At 37.0% G+C, this 24099-nt stretch overlaps 1 protein-coding gene across 1 annotated transcript; it reads left to right on the forward strand.

The window, feature by feature from the left end:
• Smp_053190 (hypothetical protein) lies at window positions 1–23998 on the forward strand (the record flags this gene model as incomplete). The annotated part of the gene is made up of 14 exons (XM_018790664.1): window positions 1–62; window positions 495–661; window positions 2900–2996; window positions 4162–4315; window positions 5297–5344; window positions 6120–6228; window positions 7915–8045; window positions 9523–9656; window positions 12130–12212; window positions 13557–13627; window positions 14345–14469; window positions 16275–16356; window positions 21576–21869; window positions 23837–23998. The coding sequence occupies 14 exons, from the start codon at window positions 1–3 to the stop codon at window positions 23996–23998; spliced, it is 1719 nt and encodes a 572-aa protein (XP_018646062.1).
• Window positions 23999–24099: the final 101 nt, after the last annotated feature.

Genomic DNA, 24099 nt, shown 5'->3' on the forward strand with positions numbered 1-24099 from the left:
ATGCTTAGAGTTGATTGCCTTCCGTCTGAATACACTAAATATTCTGGTTTTATTGGTCATCGGTAACTAGGGTTAGGATTGATAATTTGTAGTTTACACAGCGGATCGACTTTAGACAGAAAGCTTTTGAAACCTCAGGGAGAGGAGTGGCGAATAGTTCTTTCGTGTTGTCAAGGTGAGGCTCCTTGGGAGTGTACACCTACGGTCTATCAAACCGTTAGACCTCGTGCGGCAACCTTTTACTACCATCATCCATTTCCATTGATGATACAGCTTTTGCACTACGATTGTATATCTCTTCAATGAGGCTTAAAGTTTAAGCATTCTCTTCCTGGTAAGTTCGTATTTGTGAACTGTCAAAGAACTTTATAATTAGTTGATTCATTTGTTCAATTACTCCTTAGTTTTTAGCTTATGATATAAATTTTCTACAGATTAATCAATCTTCTATTCTAATTATAAATAAACTATCTATCATTATTGATACTTTGTAGAGATGTCAATCTAATGTATTTAAATGCTGTCTATTGTCTTGGTCATATGGGTGTTGTATTAGCACAAATGCCAAATACACAAGAATTAATTTTACAATTTTTACAACAAAATTTAAATCCAGCTAAATTATTACCTCAATTAGAAATTAAATCAATGGAACAATTAGGTTGTATGGTAATTGGTGGATCTGTAAGTATGAATACATTGTTTATTGTTGTTATCCTTACTTTGTTTCTATGCATACCTTTTCTTTTTTGTTCTTAATCGATACGAATTTTGGCTTATTTATCAGTTCGGTTATTCTGTATACGATTTGGGGTATCTAGCCTGTCGTATGCCTTAATGGTGTTCTCGTGACTTTCGGGTTGCCTGATCTATCAAGGGCAATGGGACAGTGTATGACAGTATTGTTGTATGCTAGGTTCGAAGAGAATTGTTTGTTATATGCATGCAAGTCCGCCTCGTTATTGTTCTTCCTGCTTCAGTTTGGGCACCTAGGCAGTATCACAGCCCTCATGAGATGAGATTTGTGCGGCGCATATGTATCTGGTGCGAAGACTGAAATAATTATAAATGTTTCATTACTTGATTGAATTGTGATATAAAGAAATCGAAGGTATACGTTTGTCCGTTTGATCTGGACAAAGATTTGTAAGCGCTGACCTTGAGTAAATGTGTATCATCGACTTCCTCTAGTAATGTGGTTAGTTAATAAGTTTCCATTTACCTTTTTGACATGGAAGTTCACGGGCCTATAACCTATCTATTGCTATCTCAACATAGCGCCCGTCTACTTCATTTAGGATTAAAGCTTATAACTGACCTGCCATCTTGTCAATTTTGTTTATGTAACGATCTTTATATTGGAAGATGTTGAATATTACAGTAGTGACTTCATTTCTTTAACAATAAAAACATACCGTTCATGTTTATTATAAAATCAAGCCGTACCTATATCTCTGTTTATTTGCATTTGGAGTCACGGAGTTAGTTCACGTTTCCAAGAAAATCATTCATGGAGTCAAGATGAATCATTGAACTAATGTTAGATAACTCATAAGTATTCATAATCCCATGCGGTTGTATCCTTCACTCACTATAGTTTGACGTTTTCGATCTGATCTCAATGTCAATTGAAGCCAGACCACCATGGAAAACCTGGAAGCACTGGACGACCGTTTTGTCCTATTGTGGGACTCTTCAGCAGTGCTCATCCACGATCCTGCCTCGCGAGATCCAATCTCAGGACCTACCAGTCTCTCCATCCATTCGTTCGTAAAATAGCCAGTAAATATTTAATAATACAATGATCTTGAGTGCTGTTAGAGGTATGAGGGCAGTTATCACTTACCGGTTGCCCACACCGTGGAAGGGTTCTTCTAGTGTTACCTGAAAAGAAAATTGGATTAGAAGTGGTCTCAATGACCTGAGAGCGCGACCGCAGTGCTCAAAGAACAACTGCTTGAGGTCGGTCACACACGACCTTTTTGTGGGTAATTTTTGTGTTAGCTCCGTGCTTGATTGGACTTTACCGCTGGAGACGGATATCCGTGGGATAAGGCGAGGTGTGTATTTTTAGGGTCGACCTTTTCTAACCCCACCACGACGTGCAATGCTTTATGGTGTAGGAGCAGGTTGGAAGAAAGCCAGGGGCGGCCAGACCAAAACATGGCATAAATCCATGAAGTCTCTGACAAATGGACTGGGCCATGTTGGTAGGTGTAGACTACCTGGTTGGGATTCGCGAGATGATAGCAATCGATGGTTAGAGACTTTGAATGACGTGGCTCAAAATCGTTTGCAATGGCGAAGGTGCATCCACTCTTTGTGTTCTACCAAATTCTAATCTTCTGAATTCTTTATGTCCCTATCTTTTTTCTCTTTCCTAATTTATTTCGCCGTATTATACTCCTTCAATAACATCTTCAAACCCTAATCTTTCACATAATACTTATACACTTACTACTACTTCTACCACTATGGGATTCGAATCGACAACTTCATCTCTGTGCTAATGTGGTATGGCAACTCGAACTGATGTACGTACGTACGAAGTTCTACGTTGTAACTGACTGACTGACTGAACCCCACCCCTCCTTTTTTGAAGGCAGCATTTCTGTTATGCTGGTTGTCTGAAGGAAACACCTTACTGCTGTCACACCTTTGTACAGTCAGCAGTACGACTTGGCCTTCGGACCTTGGGTTTGCTGCTTTTAGTCTTACTGTTCTTCAACCGACCTGTCTGGCATGGTAGGACCTTGAGGAACGATTGTTCTAGCCAATATAGCTGGATTGGTTCATCACGTTAGGCAAGCTCGATTACCACGTCAAGGTAGCAACAACGGTCGGGAAATAATTATTAATAATAATAGTTTATTGTTTCTTATATTTATGTTCTAGTCAGTTGTTTATGATCAAATTATGGATATACTAACTGCAATTCGTGTTCGTAGTACCCGTGAAATGGCTTTAAATCCACAAATGAAAAATTCTAGATTAAGGTTAGTTGAATTTTACACATATAATTATTTCAGATTGTAGATAATTAACTTTTGTTATTCACTGTTGAAATCAACTAACAAACATGCGAATTAAGTTCATTGTGTATTGTCTCTTGTCAATTTATTAGTCCTTCAATGCTGACCTAATTCTATTGATCAAATGCTCTGTTACGGCTGAAGGTGAAGGAGGTCAGCTCTTCCTTTCCAAATGCTCTTACATGGTCACACGTATAAAGCCACTGTCAGGGAAGTCTTACTCACTGCCTTCTCACGGTGGTGGCGGTGTTGTTTCAGAAATTCGGTGGACGAAAAGCGAATGTCAGGCATTTCAAATGGGTCGGTGGATATGGAGGATCCACCTAGGGCAGTTAGAAAACCCTGATTCCAAATCGATGATCCACATCGTCTCCAGGATCCTAAGGGAACAAATGGCGTAATAACTTGGTGTTGGTTATTGGCTACACTGGGACTGTATTGGTAATTAGACCTCTAGGAAAAAGGCTTGGGGAATGAACAGCCCTACGTAAACCACATGCTTTGGATTGGGCACCTGGACAGCAATTCAGCCTTCACATAAATGAACATCTAGCTTGTTGATCTAAATTTCGTTCATATTGAAATTACGATGTTTTCTAACAAGTATTCACACTTTTTTCCAGTGTCAACTTCAATTTTAAAAAAAACGTACCCTTAATTAAATTACATCACTATTGACTATGGTATTTACTTACACCTGTTACACCATGTGAAAGAGTATTGGTCGCTAATCAGCATTCTCCATCCAACTCAGTTGTTATTCGTTTTTCTCATATCTGCTTCCGATTTCCGACGTAGTATGTTCTTAGGCCTTCTTTCTATTCCTTTCTATTCCAAATTAGTGCTCACTTCGTGGTGCAGTTTGATGAATTACGCAATTTATGCCTTATCCACTCTCAACATCTTTCCCTAACTTCCTCTTCAGATGGAAGTTGGTTTGTTATCTTTCATAGTAGTTTGTTACTGATAGCATCCGACTAACGGACATGGGGTATTTCGCGTAGACATTTGTTTAGAGATACTTTTTGATGATGATTGTGGTAGTTCAGCTTCATACAGTTGAACTGTCTTTTCAGTTTTGTGTATGTTTAATCGTTTCTTTATTTCCGTTTTTCTTCTTGTTTTATAGACAGTTATCTGAAGCTATGATCAATGTGTTTGCCAATATATCAACCTTTGTTCAAGGTCAATCGAAATTGTACAAATTATTACATCGTCTTTTAGAGCATTATGTTCATGTTGATATGGAATTAGATCAAGACTCGAAAACGACTAGTATACTTGTAAGTTAAATCTGTTTGTTTGTTTATTATTATTTAAATACATAAACATTGGTACAAGGTGCCACCGAACACATATGCACCACACAATAACAATGAGACCAGTAGCAATTATCATTGATTTTTATGAGGACCGTGATACTACCCGGATCCTCAGACCGAAGCAGGTGGTTTTCGTAGGAGACCACATCCGGAGCCTATGACCTAATGGTCTGATCCACTAGGCAGTGTAGCAATGCTAGGAGATGCAATTTCAAGGTAGCCATTGACCAACAATGTGTTCATACGCCATTTATTCCCTCAGGATCCTGGATTCCATGTGCACCATTGATTTTAAATTAGGGTTTTCCAACTCTCCTAGGTCGATCCTCCATGTCCACCAACTCGGTTAAAGCTTCTGCCTGACATTCGCTTTTCGTCCTCTCAGTTTCTTAAATAAGACCGCCGCCACCGTGAGAACGCAGTGAGTAGGACTTCCCTTGCAGTGATTGTTTGTGTGTCCATGTGAGAGCATTTGAAGAGGGAGATCGGACCCTCACCACCATCGGTCGTACCAGGGCAATTGTAATTAAAGTTGTTCGACTTTTAACCATAGAATGAAAAGCTTTACATTCATTTTATGCATCGCTTTTTATCATTAGTATTTCACACATACAGTACAACTCAAAACCGAGTACATACATATGTACTTAATGAATTGTTTTCTCAGCGTTACTGCCACATTGACATGGTGATTGGGCTTGCCTTTCGTGATGAACCAATCGGGTCATACTGGCTTCTTTTTGCTGTGAATTATTTTGTGTATATTGCATCTGTTATCCTACTGCGTTTTAGTTATTAGGTAGGGATCGTTCTATGGATTATTGCAATTTTCCATTGTCTCCGATTATCTATAACCTCAGATAAGATTACTGATCGTTTTTTAATCTTGTAAATGCTTATTTCCTGCTGTCAGCACTTTTTTTTTCTTATTTTCAAATGTAGACAATAGCAGCTCATGGTCTTGGACAACTTATTCCTGTGATTGCAATCGTAAGTTAATTACGTAATAATTGTGTTTATTTTCTTTAGACTTTGTGTATATTATAGGGTATATATATATATATATATATATATATATATGTGTCAGTGAACTATGCGCATTAATTTTCCATCACTGGTCAGCGTTTTCTTAGCGAGTTCGTTTTTCTACGGAATGGGGCCGCTAACCCCATGCCCAACCTTCCTCCTTTACCCGGGCTTGGGACCGGCAGTAACTCTATAAGAGCTAGAGGCGGAGTTAATTTTCCATCACCTTGAATCTTAATCAACACAGATCGATTAATCAATGACTTGCAAATATTTAGACAGGACAGGACTCTCTCATCATCAATAAGTAGAACTGTGTCGGTTGAGCTACAGCTCTATTCTAGGTTACCAAAGCAACTAAATATATAATATAATTTTATTTAATGGAAACAAGTAAGGGAAACTTAACAACCGCCATCATACATAAAGTGTCATTGGAACTTCTTGGGCATATATTATAACCATTAAGTATATGCAGTGGAGTGATTAACGATTTGGGTTTTCCAATCGATTTTTCGAATCCTTTACTTCTCACAGACGACACCTGGCTTCTAATCCTGCATTCAGGATCGTATATCACCACTGTTGAGGAGTCACATACTAGGACGAAATAGCTGTCCATGTTTTCAATGGTGATCCAACATTTATTGGTTCATGATCTCAATTAAAACTCAACAATCTTCACAACCCTATATTGATCATATTGTTGTTATTGGTACTTTATTTTTTTAATATTTAGTTATTAAAACGTTTATCACCAATACAAAATCCAAATCAACGTTTACAAAAATTATTTCGTGAATTTTGGTTATCTGTTACAGTTATGGGATTCGCTGATCCAAATTCAAGTTAGTTAGTTCATTTTAAATAAGATGACTTACTGATGTTTATGCTCTGTGGTTTAGAACCTTTTTGTTTTACTTTTGGAGCCTAGCACTCGATTTGTCATAATAATTAATAACAGTATGGTTCGAAAAGACGAGTCAGTCTTGAGTGCTGTTAGAGGTATGAGGGCAGTTGTCACTTACCGGTTGCCCACACCGTGGAAGGGTTCTTCTAGTGTTACCTGAAAAGAAAATGGGATTAGAAGTGGTCTCAATGACCTGAGAGCGCGACCGCAGTGCTCAAAGAACAACTGCTTGAGGTCGGTCACACACGACCTTTTTGTGGGTAATTTTTGTGTTAGCTCCGTGCTTGATTGGACTTTACCGCTGGAGACGGATATCCGTGGGATAAGGCGAGGTGTGTATTTTTAGGGTCGACCTTTTCTAACCACACACCTCCTTATGGGAAGGCAGCATTTCTGTCTGAAGGAATTACCTTACTGCCGTCACATCTTTGTACAGTTAGCAGTACGACTTCTCCTTCCGACCTTGGGTTTGCTGCTTTTAGTCTTACCGCTCTTCAACCGACCTGTCTGGCATGATAGGACCTTGAGGAACGATTGTTCCAGCCAGTATAGCTCGATTGGTTCATCACGAAAGGCAAGCCCGACCATTACGAAAAGACGGAATGACATTTTAAACATCAAGGAATACTTGAACCTAAAATCTAGATTAAGATATAGAGTTGGTTCATCTATACCATTTCAACCAATTTTGAGTCATATCTTTCATTATATCTAACTAACAGACTTCGACCGCATAGTTCGCATCTACCAGCATTGCTTTGTTCAATAGGCTATGACTCTATGGACTGATTCCATTTGTTCGCCTATGTATTTCTTTATACTTACTCCTAATCAAACAAAAATCATTCGTTTTGGTATACGGTGGTTAGATACCCCTTCAAATATGTTCCAACCACTTCAATTGATGATGAATTACAAAGTCATCCATCAATTTGTCAATGGTTGGTCAATGATGTGCTATTTACTTCAATTCATTTACCCAATACAGGTTTATGTATTAGATTTTGAAACACAGTTTTGTAATTAGGCCTAATGATACTGCTTGGTTGCCCAAACAAAGAATTAGACGCATCTAGATTCAAACCTTTTATCCATTATTTAAGATTTGTGTGTTTTAGCCATCAATCAAGCCGCTGATCAGAATGATTACGTAACTAAAATATCAATGCAACTTGTTTTATATTTTTGTTCTTTATTCTAAGGCATAAACTGTTGTTCATGTTGTAAGTAAAAATGGATAGTGACTAGCAATGGAATCCAGGAGGCGCGTTTCGTCCCATTTGGGACTCGTCAACTGAATTTACCTGCATCTCATAGTTGATGTACACCCTGGGACTCGAACCCAGTACCTTTCGCTTCAAACGCCATCGCGTTATCTACTCGGTCACTGAGTCCTGGATTCCACTGCTAGTCACCATTCGTCTTTGCTTACAATGCTTTTGAGTTAAGGCTGTATCGAGGCAATACGCACAGTATGCATATATACCAATTAGAGACTGACCAGTTGCAGTCCTAACATATCGATCGGAAGATTCAAACAAACAATACTAAATGTTGTTTATATTATTATTATTGTTCTTTCTCTAAAAATAACTGTTATCATCTTCTAATTTGTTATGTAAAGCAATATGGCCTGTAGAATACTATCGTGGTCTTTGTGAAATTGCTACAAAATCTCCAGTTCTTTTATTAAATGATTCTTTACGCGCTGAACTACAACAAAGCTCTGCATTAAGTCCTCGAAATTTATCACAAGTAAGTATATTTTCTTTATACAGTAATATTTTCGTTGTTTATGTTTTCCTCTGTTTAAAAAAGTCTTAGAAAATATGGGAAAAATGAGTTAGTTATTCCACAAATGCCCCCAAATGCCTTGGTACGGCCGAGAGTGGGGAGAGTCCACTCTCCCTCTCCAAATGCTCTCTCATGGCCACGCGTATATAGCCTCTGCCAGGGAAGTCCTACTCACTGCCTTCTCACTCCACGGGTGTTATTTACGAAATTGAGAGGACAAAAAGCGAATATCCGGCTCTTTAACCTGGTTGGTGGACACGGAAAGTTCGAAAACCCTCATTCCAAAAAATGGTGCGCATGAACTCCAGTATCCTGAGGGAACAAATGGCATATGAATCAATTGTTGGTCACCGGCTACCAAAGGACTGCATCTCCTCACGATGCTTCACTGCCTTCTGGATCAGATCTTTAGGTCAAAGGCTGCGGGTGTGGTCCCCTAAGAAAACTACCTACTTCGGTTTGGGCACCTGGGCAGTATCACAGCCCTCACACAAATCAAATGAGATTTGTGTGGCGCATACGTATTCGGTGCCCCTTTGTACCAATATTTTTGTGTTCAGATAATAATAATAATAATCCACAAGACACTCGGGTTTCGTTCACGAAGTCGCATATTCGATACTCACTTCATTTAGTTTGATTTTATTGCCCAAATAATACGGTTAGTCTTCACACATATAACAAATGTGTTAATCGAAGCTCAATGCATGAATGTCTATTAGGTAAATGAGATACCTCGAAGCATTGATTAGTTATTTTGTCGTAATATAAGACTACTCACGAGTGGGGTACGGACAATCATGTTGACAATAAAACCATGAAATGTAAGACTATGGAGATCATATTCAAAATGTAATGAATTTCTCGAATATATTGCTAGTCATTAAAGGTTATCATAATTCTAGGTAAGACCCAAGTATTCTGGTACGGCCGGTGGTTGAGGATGGTCCATTCTCCTTCTCGAAATGCTCTCGAATGGCCACGCATACACAGCCACAGTTAGGAAAGTCCTACTCACTACCTCTATATGGTGGTGGCGGTGTTGTTTACGAAGTTGGATAAACGAAAAGCGAATGTCCGGTGCTTTAATCGAGTCGGTGTATATGGAGGATCCAACTAAAAGAGTTGGAAAACCACGATTTCAAACCAATGATCCACATATGGCGCATAGATATTTGGTGCCACGTTGTACCAATGTTTATGTGTTTAAATAAATAAATAAAGTAGACTCAATATTCTTATTGGAATGCTTATACATCAGTCTTACTCTATGCGTAAAATCATTCACGTATTACTATGCATTTCAGTGCATGTACAAATGCACTAATAATTTGAATCCATCTATTACTTCACGAATAGTACCGACATCTTCCATGATTTAGTTATATTTGCTTCATACATTAAAGTAATTTTACCTCTTCAATGTATCATTTTCTAGATTGATGTAACTGATATACGTAATAAATTATGCATTTTATTGGATAATAATACTGAAACAACTTCATTAATTAATCGAATGAGTGTTACTCAATGTATTTATTTAATGGCAGTCTATAGACTTGAATCATTGTGGTAAGTTTTATATATTATGTCGGATGATGTATGTCTTGTATTGTTTTCAACTTGATGGATTAGTGTTTTCCAGGTATATAAGTTGAAAGTGTGAGTCAATTGAAGCTAGACCATCAGGGAAAACCTGGAAGCACTGAATGGCCGTCTTATCCTATTGTAGGACTCTTCAACAGTGCGCATCCTCGACTCGCAGAGATTCGAACCCAGGACCTACCAGTCTCGCGTCAGGGCACTTAACCGATAGACCACTGAGCCGGAATCCGATGAACGATACGACTGTCACTGGATTATACTCCTTCATAAACATCTTCAAACCCTAATCCTTCAGATTACTGCTTACAACTATGAAAATACTAAATCCCCACAAAAAAACTCTTCTGATAATAAGTTATATAAGTGTTCAAATATTAAAATGATGCATTCCTTAATATTAGCGACCTGCTTGAGTATCTGGGCTACCTAATCCTGCCATTTAGATATTTCAACAAGTTCTTTTGGTTTGTTTCAATACACCATTATGTTTGTTAATCATGTAATCTATTCAGGTGCCTTTATGAAAAGTTTACGATCTTTTGCTGTACAAGTTATAAAAAAGTCCAGAGAGATTGTGGTTGCTGACAATGTTCATCGAAAAGAATGTACATTAGTCAGATGTCGATTCCTGAAACTCTAACTTCTGACTGGTGACCAATCAATATTTATCGTCAAGATCGACCAATGAGTAGGAAACTTGCTGAGAATTCTGTGTTGTACCAAGAATATAATATTGAATAAAGCTAATAATTAAATAATAATAAATCATAAATTAAATTGAGATACATCGTTTACTTCCGGATAATATACTACCACCACCACTAAATAAACTACTTCTATGAATCCGGTGTTGATCTTGTTGTGCTAACGAGGTATGGCAACTTGGACCGATGCATATATGTGCCTGGTCCTACGTTGTAGCTGACTGACTGATTGAATCCTTTTTGCCCAGTTAATTAATTCTCTGTATCGTCTCAAGAGGTTATCCGTGTAACCTTCCCCACCCCGGTGTTAAATAATATTTGTGCAGATGTCAAATAGTATATCCAATGAGCAATAACTTAGTAAATAAAACACTTGACCAGGACTGTTTTATAACCCTAATCAGTAGGTGAACATTCTCAATGTTATCAGAAGGAGTTTTGTGGAGAATTTAGTATTTTCATAGTTGAAATCATGAGTCAATTGAAGCTAGAGCACCATGGAAAACCTAGAAGCACTGGACGGCCGTTTCGTCCTATTATGGGACTCCTCAGCAGTGCGCATTCACGATCCCGCACTTGCGAGATTCGAACCCAGGACCTTCCAGCTTCGCACCGGAGCACTTAACCGATAGACCACTGAGCCAATGGAGCCAATAAGGTCATAAAAAATCCGTTTCAGATAAATAAAGTGTGAGGGGGGGGGGAACTCCAGAATATCAAACTAGTGATTTAAAATCATAATGTTAACAAATCTAAGATGGTTACGTAATGAATCGACTGATAACAGATTAATGACAATAAACAAAGATATGAATTGAAATCAGTTAATTTTAATGAAAATTATGAATTCAAGTGAAGTGACCATAATTTTAGTGAAAATTGGAGAAAGAGTTGATATAATGAATGGTCTTATTGTTAGTAATCGTTAGGAATAGAGTCCAATACATACGTTTCGTCTTATCTGGAACTCATCAGGTGACCATGCTTCCATCCTATGTTGACGTTAACGAAAATTGAACTCGAACTCAGCCACTACCTCTTTAAAAACTACTAAGTTACGTGACACCGCACTCACTTAACAATTTAATAGCTATCTAAACTTAGTATCTAAATGGATAATTCTTTGGTGTTTAAAACTATAGATACAGGAATTATGTCTCAGTTCGCTTATCAGCACTGAGAATAATACAAACGCATCCAGCTGTCAGTTTCAAACGTCATAAAACCTGCGGTGGTTATTACTCAAAACATATTTTCATTTCAGTTGGTTCTTGATGGGATTGTATGTTCTGATTTGTATCATGAAATGATTATTGCTTTTTTTCATCCTATCTACATTAAAGGAATTAAATTACTCCCATATGAGAATATAACCAACAATTATTCAATGATAGATTCAAACTTTCTAAATCATAAAACCTATCTTTTCCCCCCTCCCGATTTTCGCGATATGATCTCTAAATTTTACGTTGTGTTGTTGCTATGTTTCCTGGGGATTTCACCTATAAAAATGGATTACTACTAATTGTTATTTTAAATTTTCACAATCAAGCCCTTTTTTGATTGGACTAGAAATCACCTCCCCCCCATTTTTGCTTTATTTTACTTTGAAATAGTTGGATGGGTCGAGTCCATAATACAAATCTGATCAAATTATGTTTCATTAATTTTTGTGTATTCATAGATTTGTCATAACAGTTTATTTGTATTTGCTTTCATCATATTACCTTTTATAGTATTGGTCATTCATCTGATCCTGAAGCATTACATCGTTTATTCATGTATTTAGAAGATAATATTATTATAAAGGATAAATTTGGTAAGTTGATCTTTTCACTATTGATATTTATATAAGTTGTATATTTGTAAAACTTTGTTATCTTTACTTTGAACTGGTTGGCTTAATGGAACAGCTTTCACTGTTGTTCTGTGCAACATCAGTCTTACTGTATAGTATAACTTCGTGATCTGGAAGTTGTATCGGGCTGGGATCTGTCCATCCATTATGATTCCTTGACTCAAGTCTTACAGGTGGTTCAACTCATTTGCTTAACGTTTTATCAGATATGACTCAAAATAGAGCACGATCACAATCTTACCATAATCTCTTTTTATGTTCTGCATAAAATTATAAAGAACTCCCTTAACTGAAAGAAGTTATTTTTTCAAACCCTTTAGATGAGTGTTCCATATCAACCGACCCAGTTAAAGTACCGGACATTCGCTTTTCTTCCTTTCAATTTCGTAAACGTTACTCACGTCATGAGAAGTGAGTGAGTAAGACTTCTCTGATGGTGCCTGTATACGCGTGGCCATGTGAAAACATTTCGAGAGGGAGAGCAGACTCTGTCTACCATCGACCGTCCCAGGGCATTTGATTGATTCATTGTACTTCTTGTTCAAACGTTTAATGGCTGCATAACTGTGTGATTTATGAATGTTGATTGTCATTTACATTCAAACTGTTCACCTTATACATGGTATTTTTTGTGCGGCTACCTATCTTGTTGAGATTGTTTTCTTCTTATCATTATTATTATTATTATTATCAATGGTTGTAGACTTTGGTTGACATTTCTCAAAATCGTTCGAAATGATTGGGGGGGGTGCATTCGGTTTCTGTCCTACCTTGAATTTTAAGTGTTCTGATTTACTACTTAGATTCTTTCTATTTCTTTTTATCCTACCAATCCATGTCTTCAATGAGAATTGTGTTTTCAATACCTAATCGGTGAGACTATAATTTATAAACAAATCAGTTAGATATATGATAACAGGTCTTGGGTTTTGGCGCGGAATTCGTTCATCCATTGGTTAAAGAGCGTTTTGACACTTTAACTGGTGTCAGTTTGTTATGAAAACCCTATCCATCTACTGTAAATGATTATTTTAACTCCACACATTGCTTCGTAACCCTCATTTAGCTCTAGTAAGAAGGTGGACATTCTTAAGATCACTAAAGCATTGCTCCATAAATTATGGTCTCACCTACCTAATCTTTTCCATCAGACATTTCTTGATGCTCATAAGATGTGGCAACACATATACCAGATTCTACGTTATATATGACTAACTGATAATGCATAAGGGTTTTCGTATATATCAAAGAAAAACTCACCTTATTATTCTATCTTTTATTTTCAATTTTTGTATTTTCTCTTAGGTATGTGGACGTGTATTTCTCAAGTGGCTGTACGAATATTTACACGTTATCTTGCTCATATGAAAGCCAAGGTACGTTTCATTTTAGATCTCAGTCACCTTTGTTTACTTGTTCTTAAATATGATAAACTATCATCTCTGTTCATTGTTGAATCTAATGTAACTCACTAATGTGAGGTACTCGATTTTGAAACTATATTAGTTTGATTATAAAGATGCTTAATACTAATGTGATATGTTTAGTGACTATGATAATATTTCACTACTCCAATTTAATACCATGAATGTGACTCTTCCTGTCCTCTTATCTATTATCGTTGACTCGTGAATTGAACTGTGAAAATACTACAATCTCCACGAATCCCCATACTGATTATAACCATGTGTTCACTAGCTTCTAGATGTAGCTTCTGGAGTTCTAGTGAGAAGCTGCGACCAATGGAGTCCAATATGTGTCGGGTGTGAGATAGTTATACACCTTAAACAATGAATGAAGCGTTGTGCAACATCATGAATCGATTGAAGTTTGACAGTAATACTGTTGAATGTCAGCCCAGTGGTCTAGAGTTTAAGCGTCCTTGGGCGAGATCGAAGGTCCTGAGTTCGAATCCCGCGTGCGGAATCATGGATGCGCGCTAGTGAGGGGTCTCACGCTAGGACGAACACGGCGATCCAGTGATTCCAGGTTTTCCATGATGACCTAGCTTCAATTGACTGATGATCTTAACTACTGAAATTATTATAATTTACTCAGTGTTTTTATTCTGTTTAAATTTTCTACTCATTTAGCCATTAGATAATGTACGTGAATCAATTATGGATATGCATGCTCAATTCTTATTGGTCATGTTTACACGGATACATAAAAGTTTACGTATTGTAGCTGATGAATTTCTTAGTATGTTAGCTAAAGAGTAAGTGAAATGGTAAACTTTGTGTGTGTGTGTGTGTGTGTAGCAAAAAAAGAATCCCGAGTCATTGTAGCTTATTTCTCTATTAGTTAACAGTTTGTTAATTAAGTGAAATGATAACTGTCAGTTCATAATGTAGCATAATTTATAGGCATTAATCTTGGGAATCTTTATTAACATAAATATTAGTACATGGGGCACCAGATATATATGCGCAGCACAAATCTCATTTGATTTGTGTGAGGGCTGTGATACTGCCCAGGTGCCCAGACTGAAGCAGGTGGTTTTCTTAAAGTGCCACATCCGGAGCTTTTGACCTAAAGATCTTATGCAGAAGGCAGTAGAGCATCGTGAGGAGATGCAGTCCTTTGGTAGCCGGTGACCAACAATTGATTCATACATCATTTGTTCCCTCAGGATACTGGAGTTCATGCGCACCATTTTTTGGAATGAGGGTTTTCGAACTTTCCGTGTCCACCAACCAGGTTAAAGAGCCGGATATTCGCTTTTTGTCCTCTCAATTTCGTAAATAACACCCGTGGAGTGAGAAGGCAGTGAGTAGGACTTTACTGGCAGAGCCTATGTCATGTAACATAGGCATTAATGGTTTTAGGCAATAAAATTAGAGACTTATGCGAAAACGGATCTTATGTATCGATATATTTTTGTTATATGGTGAATACCACCAATCTAGTGACCGAGATTATGTTATCACTAGATTGGGTACTCCATTGAATCCTGATATACATAATTCATGACTATATTTAGAGAATCAGTGTATAGACTAGGTTATGTCTTATTCAATACAATTACAAAATGATATACACTCAGTGTGTGCAGATCAGAATTCGATAATAAGAAAGGAAATCACAAATTAAATATTCAGTAAGCTGAGTATCTGTTAGTGGATGCATAGTTGTTAACCATATTTACTCTCACTGGAGGAACATGAGGATTGATCCAAGTAAAAGCATTTAAATCAGAGATGAATTACGGCTAGCAATGGAATCCAGGATGCAGATTGTCTCATTTATGAGTGATCAGCTGGATGTACCTGTAACCCATAGTTGATGCTTATTCCGTGGCTCGAATCCAGTATCATTTAAGACAAAATTAATTTGTGAAGTCATTGCACATTACGCTAAATCATATTGAAAAGTATGATTTTTTTATACTCGTGATCAACGATTGAAGATATTAGGGTAATATGCGCAAAAATAGACCATTGTAGCACACTTTTATTCTTCGTCTGTTTTTCTTCAAGTCTTCCTTTTGTCCCACTATTAATTCTTCGTTTGATGAAATGACCTTAGTTATGTTGGGTGATTGAAAATAAAAATCTAAATTACCGAGATTAATATCTTGTACTCATCGGAGCGTCGTTTTGTTATGACTTCCATTTCATAATATGTTTAATCGGGTTCAATCTTCATGTAAACTTACTTGAGAGTAGTCTGCAGACAACTCTCGAACCCGTCATTCTTTATGCTAGTTAACACTCCTCAGTAAGGTATACGCGCAGTTTTCATGGGATAGGTGCTCTCTGTTGGCTACGTTAAACCATCTTACTTTAAGACTTAGTACAGGTGATACTGAATCATATAGACTAGTGACCGTGTTACAATTTGATTAATAGTATTCGATTGACACTCAAGATTATACAAACCTGACATCAATTATTACCATATAGGGTTTAAACAATCGGAATTATATTTGTCAGTATTAGTAATTATGTGTTCATAGTTTGACTAAACTTTAATGTTACTCCACTGTATATTCTATGTGCAACTTCTTTTTTCACTTTATAGTTTTCCTCATGTTATGTGGAGTGGACGTGTTCTATTCACAATGTTAGATGTTGCTCAATTATTATCACAGTCATTAGAAATGGTAAGTTGCTTTCTCTCTCTCTCTCTCGCTCTCTCTGTACAACATTTGTGTAATTTCTTCTTCCTAGTGTAATGTTGTATAGATATCTGTTGTTGTTTTTTTGGAAACAGTGTACTTGAGTATCATTGACTTTTTTGTTCAACCCTACTTTATACGAAAGCTGCAACTACACCTCTGTAATGTACAAGTGATATCTCATGTAAATTCTTTGTATCCCTGTAATCGGTTAAGTACTGTTCAAAAAGATTTCTACTTAATTTTCTTACTAGTTGAGACTCTTCAATCTGGTGCTCTCTTCCAACTGATTTTTAACATACTACATCAAAATTTATTGCACGAAATATCTAGACACTTAATCTATTTGATCGATTGAACTCTAAAAGCACTAGGGTTTAGGCAAACATGACATTAGTTACTACTTTGCGAACAATCAAGATCACTTTCATGTCACAAGAAAAGACAACAAAATAAATGAAAATCATAGTAAATGTAGTAAGTCAAATGTCATAGCCATATTTCAAAATTCATGATATTGTAGAAATGTACGGTAAGTCAGAGAGTAATACTTATCCTAGTCAAACTTAACACTTCAATACTGATTTCGACTGTTAACCCTATTGCATTATTTGTGTTAGAAATGCTAGATCCCTAGAAATCACTTGGTAAACGTCTTACTTTTGTAATTTTATTTTGGAATTCATTGAGTATTGTTTGTTTGAAACTTCCCATCGATTTGTTAGGACTGCAACTGGACAGTCTCTGATCGGCATATGTGCATACTGTGTGTATTGCCTCGATATAGCCCTAATTCACAAGCATGGTAAAGAGAGGACGAAACGCGCGTCCTGAATTCCACTGCTAGCCACTATCTATCTCTGCTTACCATGTTTATTTTGGAAGTTTGAATTTCTTGCTTTTGCGCCATGAGCTTCCATTTTAACTTTGAGATTGTATTTCACACTTGGAAGGACTCTAAATACCATTGGTTCGTTGCCTCTTTCAATACACTATATATATATATATATATATATATATATATATAACGTAACCTTAGATGCCTACACAACACTGACTAACTCGAGTTCGATGAAGCTTCCTGCAACAAAAATTACTATAAAACGTCATATTCAGACCCTATTACGAGTTTCATACAACTAAATCTCCCGATAAATCCAAACAGGGCAAAGACGCTTACATGATAAATTGAATTCATCAGTTCACGTCACATTATTGAGTTTGTAGGTATGATTACCAAGTTTATTTATTATATTTATTTAAACACATAAATATTGGTACAAGGAAGCACCAGATAAATGTGCGCCTCACAAATCTCATTTGATTTGTGTGTGAAGGCTGTGATACTGCCCAGGTGCCCAGACTGAAGCAGGTGGTTTTCTTAGGAGGTCACACCCGGGGCCTTTGACCTAAAGGTCTAGTCCACAAGGCAGTAGAGCATCGTGAGGAGATGCAGTCCCATGGTAGCCGGTGACCAACGATTGGTTCATACGCCATTTGTTCTTTCAGGATACTGGAGCCCATGTGCACCATTGGTTTGGAATGAGGGTTTTCCAACTCCCCTAGGTGAACTTTCCGTGTCCACCAACCCAGTCAAAGCGCCGGAAACTCGCTTTTCGTCCTCTCACTTTTGTGAACAACACCCCCGCCACGAGAAAGCAGTTAGTAGGACTTTCCTAACAGAGGCTATATATTTGCGTGGCCATATCAGAGCATTTGGAGAGGGAGAGCAGACTCTCCCCACTCTCGGCCGTACCAGGGCATTTGTGGGCGATTACCAAGTTTTGATCTGATAATTTCGAATAAATTTAGCATTGGGTAGATTGCTATAAATAAATAATATATTTCTAATATCCCAGTGAGTAGAAAAATTAGATTTTCTGACGTTTCGTGACTCAGTGTAAGCCTGTTCTTCAGTGAATAAATAGCCAAAATAAAATGAATCTAAGTTTAAATAGTACAACGAAACAACACGCATATTATGCAATCAATCAGTCTGAATAAATCACTATCATGCCATTTCGGTCAAGGAGATTCATAAGCGACATGTATGTAAATTTGTATGTATATATATGTGCACTATTAAAAATGAAAATGGTGTAACTTTTATGGTGATAAACGATAGACTTCAATAGTGTGAATTGTAAACACTATCAGACTAGGTGGCTAGGATAGATTGTCCACGTATAATGCTTGGTAATACCTACCTTTCTATTGAGAGAAGTAGGATTAAGCATTATATGGAAAGCTTTAACTACTCTCTTTTCTTTGTAATTGGAGAAGCCTTTTCGTAATATTTTGATATCAGTATTTTTCAAAGTTGAAATCATGAGTCGATTGAAGCTAGACCACCATGGAAAACTTAGAAGCACTGGACGGCCGTTTCGTCTTATTATCGTACTCCTCAGTAGTGCTCATCCACGATCCCGCACTCGCGAGATTCGAACCCAGGACCTACCAGCCTCGACCCAGAGTCTTTAAACGATAGACCACTGAGCCGGCATCAAATGGTGTTAATGTCTAACTTCAACCGATCCACGAAATCGAGCAACCATTTTGATATTTTTGAGATCGATTTGATTGTCATTGAAAGTGGTGTGAATAGCTATTGCCGATTCAATTTGAAGTCTATTCAGTTGTACAGGATTACGAGGAGGTTTCTTTGTGTACCTAATATGTTCGTTGGCACGAGTCCATATTTCGCGAGATAACTCTCCAATATAGAAGGCATCACAATCGATACAATGTAATTTGTCGACGCAGTTCTGTGTTGACATTAATGGAATTTTTTGTCTTTTAATAGAACTAAAGTTTTACAAAGTGTGTTCGTTGATTTGTAATGTGCTTTAATTCTGTGTTGTTTTGAGATTCTTTGGAGTTCTTCAGTTGTGCTATGACGGTATGGTAAAACTGCAGTACCAATCCTTGTCATTTCATTGGAATTATACATATACTTAAATGGAGTGCTTGGTTTGTTCTTGCTTTTGACTGCTTGTGGAATATACCTTTCCCTCATCTGAACCTGTTTCTGCTCCCTCGAGTTAGCAGATCTGTGGCTTATGAAAATTGTTTAATCTGTCATTGTGTTACTGATCCTTCATTTCTTTCGCCGATTTTAAGGTGTTCTCCTAATCTTTTCAAACATTGCAATTGGATACTGCATATTTATTGAATCAATAGAAATAATGTTTATTCAACTTATATACTATTATTTATTTATTTAAACACATAAATATTGGTACAAGGAAGCACCAGATACATATGCGCCACACAAATCTCATTTGATGTGTGTAAAACCTGTGATACTGCCCAGGTGCCCAAACTGAAGCAGGTGGTTTTCTTAGGGGGACGCACACGAAGCCTTTGACCTAAAGGTCTGATCCACAAAGTAGTGGAGCATCGTGAGAAGAGATGCAGTCCCATGGTAGCCGGTGACCAACGATTGATTCATACGGTATTTGTTCCCTCCGGATACTGGAGCCCATGTGCCCCACTCATTCGGAATTGGGGTTTTTCAACTCCCCTAGGTGGACACGGAGAGTGTCCACCAACTCAGTTAAAGCGTCGAACATTCGCTTTTCGTCCCTTTATTCTTGTTCTTATTTCTGCAATATGAATGTTTAGTATTCAAGTATGGTTCATGTGCCTTTCTTCTTTTTGTCTGTATCCATACTTTTAACTTTTTTCATAGAGTCATTTCAGTTACATTAATCCAGTCTATAAGAGTAATGAAAAACACAAAAAAAAGTTTCTATCATTCCATTCAATGAGAACAATGAACATTAATGTGAATAGATCATTATTTAGTTCCTTCTAGGTTTACTTCATCATAAATGTGGTATGATTTAGATGTGTTTAGTTCTTAATGTAGTTCCTTTGATTCATTTCACTGATCTATCAATGTACTGGTGTATTTGTCATTTGATTTCAGAAGTACTACTGGATAGTACAATTGTGTGTGTATTTGTTGAAGATAAATAAGAAAAGACTATAATCCAAAAGATTATTTTGCATAATATGTTTGCATTCCTTTTTTGTTCATTGTTTCGTAATAATTGGATGTCGTATTGACAAGGTTAATGCCTATCATAACGCCATAGTCTTGTTAATACTTTCAGTGATTACTTTAACTCATTAATGTGAGCTTAAATACTTTGGGGATAGTGGTTAGCAGTAGAATGCAGTACGCGCGTTTCGTCCTATTTGGGACTCATCAACTGGTTATACTTTCATCCTATAGTTGGTGTTTACTCGGAGCTGATGTTCACGCTGAGACTCGAACCCAGTACCGTTCGCTTCAAACGTAAATACTAGGATGTAGATATCCATCCAGCTGATGAGTTTCATATTGATGTGAAATACTTTCTTTCTAAGTTTCGTTTTCAGTCATTATCTTGAATTGAGAATATGTTTCAAAATAACGTCAAACAATGGAAATGACCCATTGAAAGTGATTAATCTTTGTTTACTCAGATTCAGGAATAGTTTTCATCAAGCGTTAGTGTAGTTGTTGATCAGTTTTTTGTTGGCATATGTGCATCTTGTGCGGATTACCTCGATATTGCTCTAAGTCACAATCATTATAAGCTGAGATGATGGTGTCTAGCAGTGGAATCCAGAAAGCACGTTTCGTCTTATTTGGAACTCGTCAACTGTTTTTACTCCGGGACTCAAAGCCAATACCGTACACTTCAAACGCCATCGCGTTATCCACTTAGCTACTGAGTCCTAATAGCCACTAGCTCGTATAATGGGATGAATTTTAATTCGTTTTTTGTATTGATTGCTTGAACCTTAATACACTACTTATCGGTAAACTTTAGCACAATTCGAAATCTCATGATCTTCACATTTTATTGATTATTAGTTGGCATATGTGCATCTTGTGCGGATTGCCTCGATATTGCTCTAAGTCACAAGCATTATAAGCTGAGATGATGGTGTCTAGCAGTGGAATACAGGAGGCACTTTTCATCTTATTTGATACTCGTCAACTGGATATACCATCATCCTATATAGTTGGTGTTCAGTCCGGGACACGAACCTTAATACACTACTTATTAGTAAACTTTATCACAATTCGAAATCTCATGATCTTCAAATTTTATTGATTATTAGTCTAGCTTCTCTGAATAATGATATTCGTACACTTTGGAACTGTCTTTTACAAATCTTAAATGTCCATTTTCTTCTAATATCTCTAGGATCCTAATCTTATTGCACCGGTGTATAATGTTCCAGGAACAAATTTCAAATTATTTACATCTGATAGTTTACCAGCTAGAGAAAAAATGTTAACAGATTTTGTGAAACGTTGTAAAGGAATTATTGAAGTTGGTTTACAATGGGCACCAAATTTAGTTCGTTCGCATTTAATTAATTATATGTTAGAAATACAACATCCATCAACAGATTTACCTCAACATACTGGTTTAGCATTAGCTACAGAATCTGTATTAAATTATGCTGGATATAATCGTTCAGCATCTTTCTTAGGAGTAAGTTTAAAGCTTTTTTTTTGTAGTTTGGTAATCTGTACTTCTTTGATTTTGATCATATTTTAAATTCATTATTTTGGAATACTATCAACGGGATCATCGATCATCATCAAAGATATCTGTATAATGATTCCATTAGTGGCTTCAATACGGGTTTTGCCCCCAAATGCCCTAGTACGGCCGAGAGTGAGGAGAGTCCGCTCTCCCTCTCGAAATTCTCTCACATCACCACGCGTATATAGCCACTGACAGGGAAGTCCTACTCACTGCCTTCTCACAGTGGCGGGGGTGTTGTTTACGAAAGTGAGAGGACAAAAGCGAATGTCAGGCGCTTTATTCGGGTTGGTGGACACGGAGGGTCCACCTAGGGGTGTTGGAAAACCCTTATTTCAAACCAATGGCGCACATAGTCTCCAGTATCCTGATGGAACAATTGGCGTATGACTCAATAGTTGGTCACCGGCTACTATAGGACTGCATCTTCTCACGATGCTCCACTGTCTTGTGGGTTAGACCTTTAGGTCAAAGGCTCCGGGTGTGGCTCCCTAAGAAAACCACCTGCATAAGGGTTTCATTAGTGGTTTCAATATAGTAACAGCAATGATTCGAAGACAGTTCAGTTAGTATGTTTCCAATCAACATATAACATTTATTTACAAAGTTCATGTTTTTGTTAGCCATATCAAGGTAATTTACATGAAGTGTGATGAATAGGTTTGAAGCCTTATACTTACTGATGATACTACTTAGAAGTTACGTTCAGGTGACTAAAAGCTGAGGACTGAATCATAAATTATTAATTTACCCCATCTATCTAAGACTATAAATTAATGAATTGACAATAAAAGGTAAAACAACGAAATTGTTAGACTTCTCATAACTTCCAAACGTAAATCAGTCCATACAGGGGAACGATACAAAACTGTTGTACTCTAAATTTTGCATAACCAAGCGTTTATAACCTCAGTTCGTGTATTTATTGGATAAATTGTGAATATCAGTTACTTACTATTATAACTTATGCCCCTGTCAATTTTCACATGATCAAATCGCCAAACAGAATATCGGCTTCTATGACCTCGTCCTGGTACTAGGCTCATTACTGCTCCAAACAACACTATCAGCCTTGAGTCAACTTTGAGTCCCTATCGGTTGTCGATATAGTAGCTTCTCGCCTAGCCTAACCTGTCCAGTTCAAAACACAAATATCAGTCTGCGCTATATGAATCGTATATTTCTGACATATGTAGTTTACGTGCAAACAGATCAGACTGCATCATACCACAAAATAAAAAATAGCAATTATACGGTTGGTTGCCGGCTCAGCAGTGGTCTAGAGCTCAAGCGTTTGCGCGCGAAATCGAAGTTTCTGAGTTCAAGTCGTGCATGTAGGATCGCGGATGCTTACTGTTGAATAGTCCCATACTAGGACGGAACGGTCATCCAGTGCATTCAGGTTTTCAACAGTGTTCTAGCTTAGATTGACTCGTGAATTCAACTGTTAAAATACTACAATCTCTACAAATCCTCATAATTATAATGATAAAAGATCAAGCCAAAAGACAGTAAAAGAACAGTAGTTAGTAGGTCAAATGAAAACTTATGATGAAAAAAAATACAAATTTGTATATAATCTGGTTACTTAGTAATCATAAAATAAGAATATATATATATATATATATATATAATACTGATAATAGTAGTCTGTAAATAACTTCTGGAAGTTACCAATAATCTAGTCTACTTTAGATACAAGTCCTAGGTTCGAATCTCGCGAGTGCGGGATCGTGGATGCGCACTGCTGAAGAGTCCCATAATAGGGCGAAACGGCCATCCAGTGCTTCCAGGTTTTCCCTGGTGGTCTAGCTTCAATTGACTCATGACCTCAATTCTATAAAATTACTAAAATCTCCACCAAACCCCTTCTGACAAGTCTATATTCCATTTTTTTTAAAAATTATTTCTAGACAAGTGCACTTGACAAACGACCAACTTGTGCCAAAATGGATTCATCAAATTTTATGTATAATTTAATCTTACGTAATCGTTATTTGGGTGAAGTAAGTAATGTCTATCTTAGTTTTCTTTTGGCAATCTATTTGTTTTATGTAATTGTTTTTAAACAATGAAATATTTATGTATACATCTTAGTGATGACCTTGATCTCTTATTGTTATGTAGTAACTTTTGTTTTCATTCAGTCTATATGTACACCTATTGTATTAATGAT

Source organism: Schistosoma mansoni (assembly GCF_000237925.1).
Source record: "Schistosoma mansoni, WGS project CABG00000000 data, supercontig 0041, strain Puerto Rico, whole genome shotgun sequence".
NCBI classification, from domain to species: domain Eukaryota; kingdom Metazoa; phylum Platyhelminthes; class Trematoda; order Strigeidida; family Schistosomatidae; genus Schistosoma; species Schistosoma mansoni.